The sequence below is a fragment of the Rhinopithecus bieti genome, unplaced genomic scaffold, assembly GCF_001698545.2.
Source record: "Rhinopithecus bieti isolate Rb0 unplaced genomic scaffold, ASM169854v2 scaffold_36840, whole genome shotgun sequence".
Classification (NCBI taxonomy): Eukaryota; Metazoa; Chordata; class Mammalia; order Primates; family Cercopithecidae; genus Rhinopithecus; species Rhinopithecus bieti.
Window position 1 is genome coordinate 625,909 of NW_016816502.1, and position 17,356 is coordinate 643,264.

The 17,356-nt window shown below is 38.1% G+C and overlaps 1 protein-coding gene across 1 annotated transcript in view; it reads left to right on the top strand.

Annotated features, from left to right (window-relative positions):
• The window catches only part of WDPCP (WD repeat containing planar cell polarity effector), a 202,988-nt gene that overhangs the window by 177,156 nt on the left and 8,476 nt on the right, over positions 1–17,356 (top strand). Inside the window, exon 11 of the mRNA XM_017854918.1 lies at positions 4,200–4,809. Within this exon, the coding sequence (XP_017710407.1) occupies positions 4,200–4,809 (610 nt within the window). The remainder of the gene's footprint in view (positions 1–4,199; positions 4,810–17,356) is intronic.

Consider the following 17,356-nt stretch of genomic DNA (forward strand, 5'->3'; position numbering starts at 1 on the left):
CTACCAGGGTGGGTAGGGAAGGACCATCAGGTGGGAGCAGGGCTAGGTGTGTCTGAGCTCAGACTCTCCTTGGGTGGGTGTTGCTGCGGCTGCTGTGGGGGATGGGGGTAAGATTCCCAGGTCACTGGATTTGTGTACCTAGGATTATGACTGCTTCTGCTGAGTCATACAGGTTGTCAGGGAAGTGGGGGAGACCCGGCAATCACAGGCCTTACCCAGTTCCCACACAAACCAAAGGGCCCGTCTCACTCTCACTGTGCCCCACACAATAGTCCCAAGTCTGTGTCCAGGCAGTGGGCGAGCAGGGCTTGAAAACTTGCCCTAGGCTACCTGCCTCCTAGCTGCGAAAGAAAAGGGCTTGTGTCTTTCCCTTGCCTGTGGAGTTTGCATCCCGGATTTGCACCCTCCCCCAAGTTCTGTCCAGGAAGCTTCTTGTCCCATTCAAATTGTTACACAGTCCAGCTACAGATTTCCTTCTCCCTGTGGAGTTTTACCCCCCTTTCTTCTGGCCACCGCCTCAATGGATCCCTGTGGTGCCAGGTAGGAATGGTCTGCTTGGGGACACAGTGAGCTCCCAGGGCCTTTCTGCTGTTTCCACTACCCCTGTATTTTGCTCCGCTCTCTAAATTGTCTCAGCTCCAGTTAAGGTCGGAAACCTCTCCTGCAAACAGACCTTCAGTTTCTCCATTTGGCGGGTGTGTTCAGGAGAGGAGGCTCTCCCTTTCCCACTTCCGCAGTTGGGGCACTCACAGTATTTGGGGTGTCTCCTGGGTCCTGCAGGAACAGTCTGCTTCCTTCAGAGAGTCTGTGGCTCTTCTTGGGATTACTGGTTTGTTCTTGCAGTCTATCTGTGCTAAAATTCACAGTGCGAGCCTCCACACACTGCTCTGTCTGGAGCTGCACTCTAGACCTGCCTCCCATCCACCTCCACTTTTTACCTTTTTTCTTGGTGAAATTACAGAGCCTGTGAGAGAACTTCTCACAAACTGGAAACAAGGAGGCCTAGGACCCTTTTTTCTGGATCATGAACATAACTTGTTCAAGTCCAAGACTGCCATCTGTTTGGGCCCCTTCTTTTAGGCTGCCCCTTTGTGAGTACAGGCTCTACTCAACATCACCTGGCCTCTCAATCATGTGCCCTAAGGCTTTCTTTGCAAATCTGTAAGCTTTCTGGAAGTATGATATTTCAACCAGCATTACAATTTTCTTTTAATTCATAGTTTAAGAAACTTCCTACCAGCACAGTTTTTCGCTAGCTGCTACGCAGGTACAAAAAAGTGTAAAATATATAAGACAGATCTTTTTTTTTTTAAAGATGCCATCAAGCTAGAAGGAATCCAAGAAACGAGGATACTTTTGGTGTAGCATATATGTAAGTATGGTTAGTTAAGTATGGTTGGTAGGACAAACAGAGTGTGTAGGTGAAGATTGTGGAATTCAGGCAAAAGACATGAATGAAGTTATATAGCAGGGAAAATTGGGACAGGTTTTAGTTTGAACTTGGAGTAGGAGTCCCGGAGGGGAGACCGTAGGAGATAATATTGGAATTTGCAAAGCAGATCATGTCCCTCCTTTGTTCAAAACGTACAGCTTCTCATCTTATTTAGAGAAAAAGTCAAAGTCCCTAGTGGCCTACAAGCTACCACACAATATCCTCCCTGTGCCTCAATTCCCATTTCCCATGACTTTCTTCCTTGCTTCTCCTTCTCTAGCTGTATTAGTCTCCTTGATCTGGCCAATAGAGATTCCACCTCAGGGCTTGTTTCCTCTGCTTGAAGCTCTCCTTTCCCACATGGCTGCATGGCTCACGCCTCTTTCAGGTAACCTTTATCAGAGAGGTCTTTCTTGATCTCTCTGTATCACACCCTGAGCCCCACTCCTGCCACTCCCTATTCCCTGTACTTTGCTTTTTTTTATTTCATAGTGTTTAGGATATCTATATGCTTTTATTATTATTGCCTTTGTTTCTGCTATTAGGGTATAATGGTATGTGGAAAGTGCTACCCCCAAATACGGCATTTTTGGCATGCTGAATATTTAAAGCTGAAGGAAATTGAGAAAACCACAGAGGCAGAAAGGTCCCTTTGTCTTTGTCATTCTCTTTCTCTGACCTCCTTCCACCTTTCTCCCCTGAAGCCATGAAAATAATTCTCTGACCTAAAAGTAGATCATAAGACCCTCATGTGGTAAGTGTCTGCCCTATACCTGGTGGAAAGGAATGAGTACACAGAGACCCAGAGAAAAATCCGAACAAATAGAACTTGCTAAGTTCCCCTCAGTACATTAGGTCATACCTGCTTTTTGTCCACTCATACTTCTATATGACTATCCATTCTTCATCAAACCTAAGCATAAAATAGACAGTTTTCCCTGGTTCTTTGGGTCTTCATTTCTGAAGGCACCTGTGTTGCGTAAAACTTTGGTTACATAAAATTGTTAAGCTTTTCTTTTATTAATCTGTCTTTAGATATGGGGTGTCAGCTATGAACCTTGTGACAGGAGGAAAATATATTACTTTTTCTCCCTTACAAGTGTATGCTCCTGATTGAGGGGATTTTACGTACTGCCATATCCCTAGCCCCCAGAACCAGTGCCTGGCACATGGCTCGTATTCAAATATTTATTGGACGAAAAAGAAAATGACTGCAGCAAAAAGAGAGTGAGGGAGGGAAGGAGTTGGATATGGATCCTATGGTGGTTTAGTTCCAGGCAAAGGAAAACAAATTTAACATACTAGTCAGTGGGTAACCATTGAAGGATGGGAGTGAAGGCAAAAGCGTTTCGTTTAGGAAGATTAATTTGGTGATAAGGTGCAGGATGGATTTTTTTTTAAGTCACGTCAACTCCCCACCCCTCCCCAATCCAGCACTCTGCCACACAGCTGTATGTGCTTTTTTAAGAAATGATTTTTAATCTTGAAATAGTTTGACTCACATTACATTTCTAAACAGTACAGTAAATGCTCTTTCCGTTCTTTCCCTGCAGTTTCCCCAGTGACATTTATATTATTGCAATACACTGTCAAATACAGGAAAATGACCTTGTTACTATTCTGTTAATTCAGGTGCAGACCTTAGACAGATTTCATCAGATTTTAGTGCACCTTTTTTGGGGGATGTACAGTTCTATAAAATTTTAACATGTGTATATATATGTTATTTAATATTTCTGGGTCTGACCTTCTTTAATACCACTCTCCTGGTTCTTGCACTCCCATCATTTACATATGAATAAAGTGAACGGCCTATTGTTTTCTTTGATGTTCTTCTGCATTGTGTTCCATGTTGGTAGATAGCCTTTCCTTTCTACACCAAAGATGCTTTTAAAATTTTACTCCACCAGGACTGACAAATCATATTGCAGTTGTCTCTTGATATATGTGGATGATTGGTTCCAGGACCAACCCCCAACACACACACACACACATACACACACACACACTATACCAAAATCTGCATTGTTTGTAAAACATCCACTTGTAAGTGGACCCTACAGTTCAAACTCATGTTGTTCAAGGACTGACTATATATTCTAGGTCTTAATTTTTTAATGTTTATTTTAAAACTAGTACATTACAGTATTTCTTTCTATTGGTCACTTGTCTACTTAGAATTCCTTTATATCCTTTCTGATAGTAAAATATTTCTACAAGATTGTTAACAGGGTTCTAAAGTTTTTTCCTTTGTCTACCCAGCTCTACTAATTAGAAATATATTTCTTATTAGTAATTTACCAATAATTTCAGAATTGACAAGGGTGGTAGGTTGAAGGAGATTAATCATTTTAAAGTCCAACTTTGTGTTGGTAAGTTCTTGTTCATTCTTTTTAAGATATTCTGCTAACCATATTATTTTACTAAAAGCTGACTTTCTTAGTTTTTATATACTGCGGGACATATTTAAAGTGATTTACAGGCCTTCCAAAACAAATTGTTAAAGTTAAAATCTTATAGTTTAATTCTTGCAACTGTGCTATATGTATATTTTTATTTTTTTAAGACAGCATCTCACTGTGTCACTATATATACATGCTGCATATGAGATAGACGTGCTATATATACTTTATATATTTATATGTTGCTGATGTTTAAGATAGTAATTTATGTTCTTTATAGGTTTCTGAATAAATATGCAGGCCTAGGTGTGAAGTTGAAGAAAAACCAAAGTCTATCTGAATGTACTTCATATATTTCTTAACAGGTTCTGAGTTCTGTCCGCACAGAATGGGACCCACTGGATGTTTGCTTTGGCACCAAACAGCCTTATCAGGTGTTCACAGTGGAGCACTCCATTAGTGTAGACAAAGAGCCAATGGCTGACAGCTGCATCTATGAATGCATTCGGAATAAAATCCAGTGTGTGTCAGTCACCAGAATACCACTGAAATCAAAGGCCATCAGCTGCTGCAGGAATGTTACTGAAGACAAACTGATTCTGGGCTGTGAAGATTCTTCACTAATTCTGTATGAAACTCACCGTAGAGTGACTCTCTTAGCACAGACTGAACTTTTGCCTTCATTAATAAGCTGCCACCCAAGTGGTGCCATTCTACTAGCTGGCAGCAACCAAGGGGAGTTGCAAATTTTTGATATGGCTCTATCACCTATTAACATCCAACTACTGGCTGAAGACCGCTTACCCAGGGAGACTCTGCAATTCAATAAATTATTTGATGCCTCCAGCAGTCTTGTTCAAATGCAATGGATAGCTCCTCAGGTTGTTTCTCAGAAGGGTGAAGGTAGTGATATCTATGATCTCCTCTTCCTCAGGTTTGAAAGAGGACCTTTGGGTGTGCTGTTGTTTAAATTAGGTAAGTCAAGGAAAGTGATGAGTAAGTAAAGTGTTTATGATAGTGACATAATTAAGGCAATAAAACTATTCTTAGAATGTAGATTTTTCTATTTGTCATCCCATAAATATGGTTGTGTTTCAAATATCCATATAGTTTCCTTTTGTGGATGACTTTCTAACTGCCAAAGGAACAATGGATATTGAATAATTTGGAAATTGCACTAATTGTCCATCATGATGCTTCAAAAGCCCTAACTTTTACATTTGATACTCTCTCAAATAAACTACACTACTAAATAATTCCTTAAGAAACAGACATGTGAATATTTTAAAAGGACTTACTTTGTCCATTGAAAATTCTGTGTTTGTAGGAATGGAATAATTTTCTATAAAATTATTTTAGATTATTGGTGTCTGTTGCTTCCCAGACTGGAATTGTGTGAAGCAAATGTTTTAAAAGAAAAGAAAGCAGATATTTAGTTAGAATTTGCTGAAGATACCTGTATAACTTTGTTTTAGTTTCTCTTTTGGATAAAAATATTCAGAAGGATAGATATGTTTATAGATGTTAAGTTAATATCTATAAAATTATATATTAATGTAGCCCGTTTCAACCAAGAAACTTTTTTTTAAACTTTTATTTAGGTTTGTGGGTACACATGCAAGTTTGTTATATAGGTAAACGTGTCATGGGGGTTTGTTGTACATATTATTTCATCACACAGGTATTAAGCCCAGTACCCAATAGTTAATCTTTTCTGCTCCTCTTCCTCCTCCCATCCTCCTCCCTCAAGTAGACCCCAGTGTCTGTTTTTTTTCTTCCTTGTGTTCATAAGTTCTTATCATTTAGCTCCCACTTATAAGTGAGAACATGCGGTATTTGGTTTTCTGTTTCTGCGTTAGTTTGCTAAGGATAATGGCCTTCAGCACCGTCCATGTTCCTGCAAAAGACATTATCTCATTCTTTTTAATGGCTGCATAGTATTCCACAGTGTACCACATTTTCTTATCCAATCTGTGACTGATGAGCATTTAGGTTGATTCCATGTCTTTACTATTGTGAATGGTGCTGCAACAAACATTTGTGTGCATGTATCTTTATGGCAGAACGATTTATATTCCTCTGGGTATATATCCAATAATGGGATTCATAGGTCAAGTAGTAATTCTGCTTTTAGCTCTTTGAGGAATTGCTATATTGTTTTCCACAATGATTGAACTAATTTACACTCCCCCTTCACAGTGCATAAGCGTTCCCTTTTCTCCACAACCTTGCCAGCATCTGTTATTTTTTTTACTCTTGAGTAATAGCCATTCTGACTGGTGTGAGATGGTATCTCATTGTGGTTTTGGTTTGCATTTCTCTAATAATCAGTGATACTGAACTTTTTTTCATATGCTTCTTGGATGCATATATGTCTTCTTTTGAGAAGTGTCTGTTCATGTCCTTTCCCCACTTTTATTTTTATTTTTATTTTACTTTAAGTTTCAGGATACATGTGCAGAACGTGCAAGTTTGTTACGTAGGTATATATGTGCCATGGCGGTCTGCTACACCTATCAACCTGTCATCTAGGTTGTAAGCCCTGTGTGCATTAGGTATTTGTCCTAATGCTCTCCCTCTCCTTGCCCCCCACCCCCAAGCAGGCCCTTGTGTGTGTTGTTCCCCTCCCTGTGTCCATGTATTCTCATTGTTCAACTCGCACTTATGAATGAGAAAATGTGATGTTTGGTTTTGTGTTCCTGTGTTAGTTTGCTGAGGATGATGGCTTCCAGCTTCATCCATGTCCTGGCAAAGGACATGATCTCATTCTTTTTTATGGCTGCATAGTATTCCATGGTGTATATGTACCACATTTTCTTTATTCAGTCTATTATTGATGGGCATTTTGTTGGTTCCATGTCTTTGCTATCATAAATAGTTCTCTAATAAACATACATGTACATGTGTCTTTATAGTAGAATGATTTATATTCCTCTGGGTATATACTCAGTAATGGGATTGCTGGGTAAAATGGTATTTCTGGTTCTAGATCCTTGAGGAATGGCCACACTGTCTTCCACAATGGTTGAATTAATTTACATGCCCACCAACAGTGTAAAAGTGTTCCTATTTCTCCACAGCCTAGCCAGAATCTATTGTTTCTTGACTTTTTTTTTTTTTTTTTTTAAGGCGGAGTCTCACTCTGTCACCCAGGCTGGAGTGCAGTGGCATCATCTCAGCTCATGGCAACCTCCACCTCCTGGGTTCAAGCGATTCTCCTGCCTCAGCCCCCTGAGTAGCTGGTTTTACAGGCATGTGCCACCATGCCTGGCTAATTTTTGTATTTTTAGCAGAGACAGAGTTTCACCATGTTGCCCAGGCTGGTCTCAAACCAGCCTCAAGTGGTCTTGAGCTAGTCTCAAATCCTGACCTCAAGTGATCTGCCTGCCTCAGTCTCCCAAAGTACTGGGATTATAGGTGTGAGCCACCGCATCTGGCCTCTTGACTTTCTAAATAATCGCCATTCTGACTGGTGTGAGATGTATCTCATTGTGGTTTTGATTTGCATTTCTCTAATGATCAGTGATGATGAGCTTTTTTTCATATGTTTGTTGGCCGCATAAATGTCTTCTTTTGAGAAATGTCTGTTCTTATCCTTTGCCCACTTTTTGATGGGATTGTTTGTCTTGTTCTTAAGTTCCTTATAGATTCTGGATATTAGCCCTTTGTCAGATGGGTAGATTTCAAAAATTTTCTCCCATTCTGTAGGTTGCCTGTTCACTCTGATGGTAGTTTTTTTTTTTTGCTGTGCAAAGGCTCTTTAGAGTAATTAGATCCCACTTGTCAAATTTGGCTTTTGTTGCAATTGCTTTTGGTGTTTTCATCATGAAGTCTTTGCTCATGCCTGTGTCCTGAATGGTATTACCTAGGTTTTCTTCTTGGATTTTATGATTTTGGGTTTTACATTTAAGTCCTTTATCCATCTTGAGTTAATTTTGTGTAAAGTGTAAGGAAGGGGTCAGTTTCAGTTTTCTGCATAAGGCTAGCCAGTTTTCCCAGCACCATTTATTAAATAGGGGATCCTTTCCCCATTGCTTGTTTTTGTCTCAGGTTTGTTGAAGGTCAGATGGTTGTAGACGTGTGGTGTTATTTCTGAGGTGTCTGTTCTTTCTGTTCCATTGGTCTATATATCTGTTTTGGTACCAGTACCATGTTGTTATGGTTACTGTAGCCTTGTAGTAAAGTTTGAAGTCAGGTAGTGTGATGCCTACAGTGTGTTCTTTTTGCTGGGTTCCTTTTGGGTTCCATATGAAATTTAAAGTAATTTTTTTCTAATTCTGTGAAGAATGTCAATGGTAGTTTTATGGGAATAGCATTGACTCTATAAATTACTTTGGCTTTGCCCACTTTTTAATGGGTTTATTTGTTTTTCTCTTGTAAATTTGTTTAAGTTCCTTATTGATGCTGGATATTAGACCTTTGTCAGATACACAGTTTGCAAATATTTTCTCACGTTCTGTAGGTTGTCTGTTTACCCTCTTCATAGTTTATTTTGTTGCAATTACTTTTGGCGTCCTTGTCATGAAATCTTTGCCTGTTGTCCAGGATGGTATTGCCTAGCTGTCTTCCAGGGTTTCTATACTTTTGGGTTTTACATTTAAGTCTTTAATCCATTTCAAGTTGATTTTTATGTATCAACCAAGAGACTTTAAAATAAAATTTTATTATGATGATTCACTTGCCTATTGTAGCTTTGCATTACTAGCTAAGCCCTGAAATATATGATATACTTTAGGTAGATTTCTACAATTTAACATTCTTGAGAGAACCGCACTTAGGTGTAAAAAAAAATTTTTAATTAATATACATTATGGCTACTTGAAAACATAGAAAGGTAAATACATTTTAAAATCTTTTATGGAATTTGGCTCTGTGGTACAAAGTTAGGTTTTTAAAGACATTGTAGTGTTTGTTAAATAGCTTTCAATTTACTTTGTTTTTTCATGAATCTGCTTGTCTCTGAAATTCAATACATGAAATAAATCTAGTGAACATGATTTGATTAACCTGAAAGATATAATGCATATAATGTGAGACCTGTGTTCTTTTCACATAATAAAAATGCAGCTAAATCTATTCATAATGTTAATATTGTTCAAGAAAAAAATGTTTGGAGTCTCATTTATTATGAGATAATCCAGTTATACTTTGCCCAACTACATGTTTAACAGTTGTATGTCTCCATACACAACACTAATTAAAGTGGATGTTTGATGTTTTGCGTGTCTGTTAAAACACACACACACGCACGCACTCATGCTCTCTCTTTCTCACGCACTCTCTCTCTCTTCCTGCCCCCCGCCCTTCTTCCTCTCTCTCTCTCAATCTCTCCTTTCACCCTCTAAATTACCCAGTTACCTGTCAAACAGAAGGCTTTCTGCCCATGTACACCTAGCTTTTCTTCAGCCCTCCCTTGTGGGCCTACTCACAACAGCTTTGCAAAAAGCACAGCTTTCTCTTCCTATCTCTAGCACATTTGCCTTCTTACTAAAGTAAACAGGCTCTCAGTGTAGGGATTTAGAGGGCTTCCTGCTAATTGCCAGCTTGTAAACTTAATTGGACTGTCTCCCTGGGCACTGTTCCTAAATCAATTAGGCAATGAGTTGGCTGTCACCTCTTTTTCCCAAGAAGGTCTCTTGGAAGAGAATTATCCAATAGAAGTCAAGCATTCAAATGAAAAGGTGATAACTTTTGCAACTGACATTTATCATTTAAATTTTACTTTCAATATGATTCTTAAGTTTTATAGAATAGGGAAATTGTAGAGTCTTGTAGGCTCTTTAAAAGATCGAAATGTGGAATTTCCAAGGATTGTTTAAAGTTTTGTTTCTCATTTTTAATTTATAAGATTAATATTTATTACAAATTATTTTTCCTGGGAAGAGTAGATTCCTTGAAATAGAAGATTCCAACTAGCAGATTTCTTAAAGAAAACCCAGTATAAAGAACAGATTTTTCTTATGATCTGCTACTAAATACATCCAAAAAAATTAATATACTTCTTGAATTTGTCAGTGCTGATTCTGGGCATCCATGTGGAGTTTTCATGTATAATTCAAGTTACTGCATATATAAACAGGTAGTTGCATGTGCAGTTTCCCCACTAGGGAGCATTTATGAGATTTTTTTTCAGATGCTTGTTATGCAAGCCTTTGGAAAATTTGACATGAAAGGTGTAGCTTACAATTTAAAATTGTAAAGATAGATCATGGATCGTAGTTTAAAATAGAATGCTTTCATATGTAAACGTGACAGTGCCTAATGCCAATATGCTAAGATATTTGGAGTTAGACTCTTAGATTAGGTCAGTTAGTGTAATGTTGAAGGAACACTGCTCGAAGGCTAGAGCTTCCATTTCTTAATCCTTACAATGATCACACAAATGTGTTGGGCATTGAAAGTCCATCATTCTTGTTATTAGAATAATTCAAAGATTATGTCTTCCTTAGGAGGTAATTAGAAGTGTCATTACATGGAAGCCAAGAAATGTTTTATAGAAAGAATATGTATTCAGAATCTCTTTATGTGACAATAATTATAACATATTTCTTCATATATAGACTGAGATTAATTTTAAAAAGTGGAGGCCCTAATTATACTATTAAGATATTAAAGCTTTTCCATTCTCTTCGGTACCTTTTCCAAGCTTCACTGCTCTCCTTAAACTCACATTATCAGCTCCCTATTCCTCTCAACAGAGCATCTCACCAAAATTTTGTCAGTTCATTAAGTTTATCTGCTTCTTACCATGTACCCATCCAACCATTTATCAATATGCACATGAATCTTTCCCTCTCAGTTCAGTGAAAAAGTATCCCTTCCTCTTGTCCAAGACTAGTGCCACCACTATTTGCTCTGTGGATCCCATAACATTCCCTTTGACACCTTTACTTTGTCACCCTCCCCGGTCCCATCTATCTTGGAACAGCAGCAGATAAACAGGCCCAAGCTACACCATAAAAACAGACTGACAAAACTCTTCCTTAAAATGGTTTCCCCTCTGTTACTGATCTAATATTCACCTTTGTTTCATAGCCAAACTCACTGAAATAATACTGAACATTGCCTTTTCTCTGCTTCTTCACTTCTCACTCCTCAGAACACTGCGCTCTGGCTGTATCTTCAGCGGTCTCTTGGAACTGCTCTTGGAAAAGTCCCCAGTGACTTCATACTTGATAAATACATTTGCTTTACGTTGTTTGATGACTTTGCAGCATTTGATGGTTGCTAACCACTTCCACTATCACAGAACCCTCATCAAACAGCCTTCTACGACCCCAAATGCAACTTTCAATGACTTTTTTATACTCTTCTGCTTACTTAAGAAAATGTTGGGGCCATCCAGGGTTCCATTTTTAGCCTTCACTTTGTGCAGGTTGAGACTTTATTTTCAGTTTTGTTATCTGATCTCTGACTCCAGCCCAGACCATTCCTGACTCCACATCCACATATTCATCTGGCTTGCTGAACACCTTCTCTTGGATGTACATGTGTGCCTCAGAATCATTATGTGCAGACATGAAGTCATCCTTTTGTCTCCAGACCTGCTTTTCCTCTTGTATTCTTGTTTTTGGTGAATGGTACAATTATTCAGATGGAACATCCAAGTCAAAAGTCGTTCTAGAATCCTCCCTCACTCCTAATGCCACATCCAATTAGTGACCAAATCCTATCAATTTGGCCTTCTAAATACAGCCGAAATATCTCATTCAATTCAGCCTCACTGTCATTGCTTTAATCTAGACCTTCTCTGTTTTACCATGATCAAGCAGAGGCCCTGTATCTATATTCTTCTGCCTTCCAGTCTTCTCATCCTACTCCCCAGTTAATCCGCTGAGTGCTCTCCTAGTGATCCTTCTAATAGTACAGATTTGGTCATGGATTCTCCAGTTTGAAATACTTAATGTCTTTAGTGGGAACATGGATGGAGCTGGAAGCTGTTATACTTAGCAAACAAATGCAGGAACAGAAAACCAAATACTGCATGTTCTTACTTATAAGTAGGAGCTAAATGCTGATAACTGATGAGCACAAACAAATGAACAGCAAACACTGGGGTCTACTTGAGGGTGGAGTTTGGGAGGAGGGAGAGAAGCAGAAAAGGTAACTACTGGGTACTAAACCTAATACCTGGGTGATGAAATAGTCTGTCCAACAAGCCCCTATGATATGAGTTTACCTATGTAACAAACCTTCACATGTATCCCCAAAGCTAAAATAAAAGTTAAAAAAAAAAGAAAGAAAGAAATACTTCAGTGGTTGATAAGCCCTTTCCTGCCACTTGGTCTTTATGTCCCCAGCTGAGTTGCACTGGTGTAGCGTCCCAGCTATAGTGTGTGCTCTCACACTCACTCCTTCCATGTTGTGATGATAGTATTCCATTTGTTTGGAGTATCCCCATGATGCCCTCATAGAGTCTGCAAAGTTGGGAAAAGGTTAAATGTTCAAGTGATGATGTTAAACAAGAGGTAAAGCTAACATCTTCACTCTCATAGAATTTTGAAAATTACAGGCAACCTGTGTATGTGTGTGTATGTCTGTCTGTCTCTCTTTCTAAAAAATAAACAGTATGATTTTTCTCTTAGAAATTTTGTACAAAGCAATTTTCCTCAAGAGTTATTTTCAAATAGTTATTTTAACATTATACTTTACCCAAGTGGTATTAGGTAATTTATTGCTGAAAATGCTAGACACTTGGTTAGATGCCTAGTCATCTTAAAATTGGATCTCATATCATTTAAAATGAACTTGTATTCTAGACAACATTCTACTTTCTTCAAACTAGAGTGATGATGAATTTTTAAATCAAATTTATTGAGGTATAATTTACATAAATAAAATGCAAACATTTAAAATGTACAGTGAAGGCCAGGCGCGGTGGCTTACACCTGTAATCTCAGCACTTTAGGAGGCCGAGGTGGGTGGATCACCTGAGGTCAGGAGTTCGAGACCAGACTTACCAACATGGTGAAACCCCGTCTCTACTAAAAATACAAAAAAAATGACCTGGGTACGGTGGCACATGCCTGTAATCCCAGCTACTCAGAAGGCTGAGACAGGAGAACCGTTTGAACCCAGGAGGCAGAGGATGCAGTGAGCCAAAATTGCACCATTGCACTCCAGCCTGGGCAGTAAGAGTGAAACTCCTTCTCCAAAAAAAAAAAAAAAAAAAAACACTACAGTTCAATGAGTTTCAGCAAATGTATATACCCTCATGATTACCACCACAATCATAATATAGAACATTTCCATTATCCCAAAAAATTCTCTCAAGGCCCTTTTCAGTTAATTCCCACCTCTCTGGAAGCTGATGAGCATTGATATGCTTTCCATTATTATAGATTATATTTGCTCATGTCCTTTGCAGCAACATGGATGGATCTAGAGGCTATTATCCTAAGTGAAATGGCCTGTAAAACAAAGTCAAAAACTACACATTCTCATTTATAGGTGGGAGCTAAACAGTGGGTACACATGGACATACAGAGTAGCATAATAGACACTGGAGACTCCAAAAGGTGGGAGGGTGGGAGAGGGGTGGGGGATGAAATACTGCCTATTGAGTACAATGTTCACTATTTGGGTGATCGGTACAGTAAAAGCCTCAACTTCATCAATGCAGTATATCCATGTAACACAACTGCACTTGTATCCCTAAATCTATAACAAACATTTTTTTAGATAAAAAAATAGATTAGGTTTGCCTTTTCTAGAGTTTCATAGAAATGGGATCATGTAGTAGGTACTCTTGTGCCTTGGTACTTTCACTCGGCATTATTCTGTGAGAATCTTCGATGTTAGTATTTTTGTATTTATTTTGTTTGTTATCTTACTGAGCAGTAGTTTGTTATGTCAGTATACCACAATTTTTTTAACTTTTATTTTTAGGTTCAGAGGTACATGTACAGGTTTGTTTTATAGGTACATTTCATGTCTTGGGGGTTTGGTGTTTTGATTATTTCATCACCCAAGTAATAAGTACAGTATTCAATAGGCAGTTTTTCAATACTTACCATCCTCCCACCCTCCACCCTCAACTAGGCCCTGTTGTCTATTGTTCCCTTCTTAGTGTCTGTAAGTACTCAATGTTTAGTTCCCACTTATAAGTGAGAAATGTGGTATTTGGTTTTCTATTCCTGTGTTATTTCATTTAGGATAATGGCCTCCAGCTGCATCCATCTTGCTGCAAAGCATATGATCTCATTCTGTTTTATGGCTATGTAGTATTACATGGTGTATATGTACCACATTTTCTTTATCCAGTCTACTGTTGATGGGTATTTGGTTTGATTCCAAGTTTTTGCTATTGTGAATAGTGCTGTGACAAACATACGTGTGCATGTGTCTTTATAGTAGAACAATTTCTATTTCTTTGGGTATGTACCCAGTAATGAGATTGTTGGATTGAATGGCAACTCTGTTTCAAGTTCTTTGAGAAATGACCAAACTGCTTTCCACGATGTCTGAACTAATTTGCATTCCCACTAGCAGTGTATAAGCGTTCTCTTTTCTCTGCACCCTCACCAGCATCTGTTTTTTTTTTTTTTAACTTAATAATAGCCATTCTGACTGATATGAGATGGTATCTCATTGTGGTTTTGATTTGCATTTCTCTGATAATTAGTGATGTTGAGCATTTTTTCACATGGTTGTAGTCTGCATGTGTGTCTTCTTTTGAACTGTCTATGTTCTTTGCCTACTTGTTAATGGGGTTGTTTGTGTTTTGGTTGTTCATTTGTTTCCGTTCCTTATAGATTCTGGATACTAAACCTTTGTCAGATGCATAATTTGCAAATATCTTCTCCCATTCTGTAGGTTGTCTGTTTACTCTGTTGATTGTTTCTTTTGCTGTGCAGAAGCTCTTTAGTTTAATTAGGTCTCATTTGTCAATTTTTGGTTTTGTTGCAATTGTTTGTGGCGCCTTTGTCATGAAATCTTTGCCAGGGCCTGTGCCCAAATGGTATTTCCTAGGTTACCTTTCAGGGTTTTCATAGTGTTAGGTTTTACATTTAAGTCTTTAATCTATCTTGATTTGATTTTTGTATATGGTGTAAAGATGGGGTTCAGTTTCAATCTTCTATATATGGCTAGCCAGTTATCCCAGTACAATATATTGAAAAAGAAGTCCTTTTGCTGCTTGTTTTTGTTGACTTTGTCAAAGATCAGATGGTTGTAGGTGTGTAGCATTATTTCTGGGCTCTCTATTCTGTTTCACTGGTCTCTGTGTCTGTTTTTGTACCAGTGCCATGGTGTTTTGGTCACTGTAGCATTGTGGTATAGTTTGAAGTCGGATATGTTGTTTTGCCTCCAGATTTGTTCTTTTTGTTTAGGATTGCATTAGCTATTCAGGCTCTTTTTTTGGTTCCATATGAATTTTAAATTAGTTTATCTTTTTTCCCCTTATTTATTTATTTATTTATTTATTTTTATTATACTTTAAGTTCTAGGGTACATGTGCACAATGTGCAGGTTTGATAAATAGGTATACATGTGATATGTTGGTTTGCTGCACCCATCAGCTAGTCATTTACATTAGGTATTTCTCCTAATGCTATCCCTTCCCTAGACCCCCACCCTCTACAGGCCACAGTGTATGATGTTCCCCGCCCTGTGTCCAAGTGTTCTCATTGTTCGATTCCCACCTATGAGTGAGAGTTTGGTTTTCTGTCCCTGTGATAGTTTGCTGAGAATGATGGTTTCCAACTTCATCCATGTCCTTGCAAAGGATATGAACTCATCCTTTTTTATGGCTGCATAGTATTCCATGGTGTATATGTGCCACATTTTCTTAATCCAGTCTATCACTGATGGACATTTGGGTTGGTTCCAGGTCTTTGCTATTGTGAATAGTGCCGCAATAAACATACGTGTGCAGAAATCACCCGTCTTCTGTGTCAGTCACACTGGGAGCTGCAGACCAGAGCTGTTTGTATTCGGCTATCTGGGAACGGATCTCAAATTAGTTTTTTTTTTTCTAATTTTGTGAAGAATGTCATTGGTAGTTTGATAGGAATAGCATTGGATCTGTAAATTGCTTTGGGCAGTAAAGCCATTTTAATGATATCAATTCTACCTATCCATGAGCTTTGAATGTTTTTCTATTTGTTTGTGTCATCTCTGATTTCTTTGAGCAGTGTTTTGTAATTCCTGTTGTAGAGATCTTTTACCTCTCTGGTTAGCTGTATTTCCAGGTGTTTTATTCTGTTGCTATTGTGAATGGGATCGTGTTGCTTATTTGGCTCTCAGCTTGGATGTCGTTGGTGTATGGAAATATTACTGATTTGTATACTTTAGTTTTGTATCGTGAAATTTTGCTGAAATTGTTTCTCAGATCTAGGAGCTTCTGGGTAGAGACTATGGGGTTTCCAGGTATAGAATCATATTTTCTACAAACAGAGATAGTTTGACTTCCTGTCTTCTATTTGGATGTATTTTATTTCTTTCTCTCACTTGATTGCTCTGGCTAGGACTTCCAGTTCTATATTGAACAGGATTGGTGAGAGAGGGCATCCTTGTCTTGTTCCAGTTTTCCAGCTTTTGCCCATTCAGTATGATGTTGACTATGGATCTGTCATAGATTATTATTCTTACGTATATTCCTTCAATGCCTAGTTTGTTGAGGTTTTTTTTTTTTTTTTTTTTTTTTTTTTAAACATGAAGGGATGTTGGATTTTATTGAAAGCCTTTTCTGTGTCTATTGAGATGATCATGTGGTTTTCGTTTTTCATTCTGTTTATGTAATGAATCACATTTAGTGATTTGCGTATGTTGACCTAACCTTACATCTAAGGATAAAACCTACTTATTCGTGGTAGATTTTCATTTTGATGTGCTGCTGGATTTGGTTTGCTAGTATTTGTTGAGGATTTTTACATCTATGTTTATCAAGGATATTGGTCATAAGTTTCCTTTCTTTGTTGTCTCTCTGCCAGATTTTGGTATCAAGATGATGCTGGCCTCATAGAATGAGTTAGGGAGTCCTTCCTCTTCATTTTTTTGGAATAGTTTCAGTAGGAATGGTACCAGCTCTTCTTTATACACGTGGTAGAATTTGGCTGTGAATTGTTTGGTCGTAAGCTTTTTCTGGTGGTAGCCTTTGTATTAGTGATTCAGTTTTGGAGCTTGTTATTGGTCTGTTCAGGGATTCAGTTTCTTCCTGATTCAATCTTGACAGGGTGTACATTCCCAGAAATTTATTCATATCTTCTAGGTTTTCTAGCTTGAGTGCATAGAGGTGTTTCTAATATCCTCTGAGGGTTTTTTTGTATTTCTGTACCACAGTTTTTTAATCCTTTCACATATTGATGGACATTTGGTTTGTTTCCAGGTTTTTGCTAACAGATTAAAAATACTATGTACTTTCATCTATAAATCTTTGTATGAACATATATTTTCATTTCTCTTGTCAAAAACCTACAAGTTTAAAATGACTGGGCCATATGCTAAGTGTTTGTTTAACTTTAGAAGAAACTGTTTTCTAAAATGATTGTGTCATTTAGCATATCAGCAATTTATGGGAACT